The 849-nt window shown below is 63.4% G+C and overlaps 1 protein-coding gene across 1 annotated transcript in view; it reads right to left on the bottom strand.

Moving 5' to 3' along the window:
* DHX35 (DEAH-box helicase 35) overlaps positions 1 to 528 on the bottom strand; it is a 69,492-nt gene extending 68,964 nt beyond the window's left edge. Inside the window, exon 1 of the mRNA XM_011366607.2 lies at positions 390 to 528. Within this exon, the coding sequence (XP_011364909.1) occupies positions 390 to 429 (40 nt within the window). The 5' untranslated portion in view covers positions 430 to 528. The remainder of the gene's footprint in view (positions 1 to 389) is intronic.
* Positions 529 to 849: the final 321 nt, after the last annotated feature.

Below are 849 nucleotides of genomic sequence, written 5' to 3'. Positions count from 1 at the left end.
TTGAGCTCCTAAAACCTGAGCAGCAGCGCCGGACCGGTTCCATTGAAGCCCCAGGGCGGTAACAGGACACGCGTGGGCTCGTTAGCGTTTCCCCATCTCGCGGGTTAGGCAAGACAGGCATCGGGAGTGAGGAAAACGGGGCCCGAGGAGGCTGAGGGACTCGAACAAGGTCACACAGAGAATTTCTGTCCAGGTTGAGAGCGGACCCCCGAATCCCTGGGGATCACTGTGGGCGCCTGAGCCGCAGAGTCGACCAGCACCGAGTCGGCGGTGGCCAGTCCGCTGAGGTCAGGCCTGCGAGCAGGTCTGCAGGCCCCAGGGCGCCGGCCGCGGAGCTAAGACCAAAGTCAGGCCGCCACATCTGCCCAGCCTTCCGCCAAGGGCCTTACCGGGTCGCCAGAATTTCACCGGTCCCACGGGCGCAGCCATGCTGGGGTGAAAGGTCACGGAGAAAGCTCCACCCCTCTGTCGCACGCGGGCCCCCAAAGGGGCTAGGGGGCGCGCCCGGCGACGAGTCTAGGCCCCGTGTTTCGCGCGGCGTTACGGCCACGCCCCCGTGGCCACCGCCCCCTCTGCTTCACGTGACCTACTGCTCTTCTTTAGCGAGCGTTCCGGCCCCGCCCTCAGGTCCACGTGACCTCCCAGCCACACCGGAGGCAGGGGCGCATTTTTCATCTCTCTTTTGGAGGGGGCTAGATCCCGGTTCCAAGTTCTTTTGTAGGAATGTAGTGTGGCTTCCATGGTGGCCGCACACTCCAGGATGGGCGAGCTTTGGGAAAGGATTGCTGGCACGCGGTGGGCACGGAGGCAGTGCATTTCAAGTTAATAGCTGAATGCTGATTATGTTAC

Source organism: Pteropus vampyrus, unplaced genomic scaffold (assembly GCF_000151845.1).
Source record: "Pteropus vampyrus isolate Shadow unplaced genomic scaffold, Pvam_2.0 Scaffold125, whole genome shotgun sequence".
Taxonomy (NCBI): Eukaryota; Metazoa; Chordata; class Mammalia; order Chiroptera; family Pteropodidae; genus Pteropus; species Pteropus vampyrus.
The sequence above is the reverse complement of the archived record's forward strand: the minus strand, read 5'-3'. Positions and strand labels throughout refer to the sequence as shown.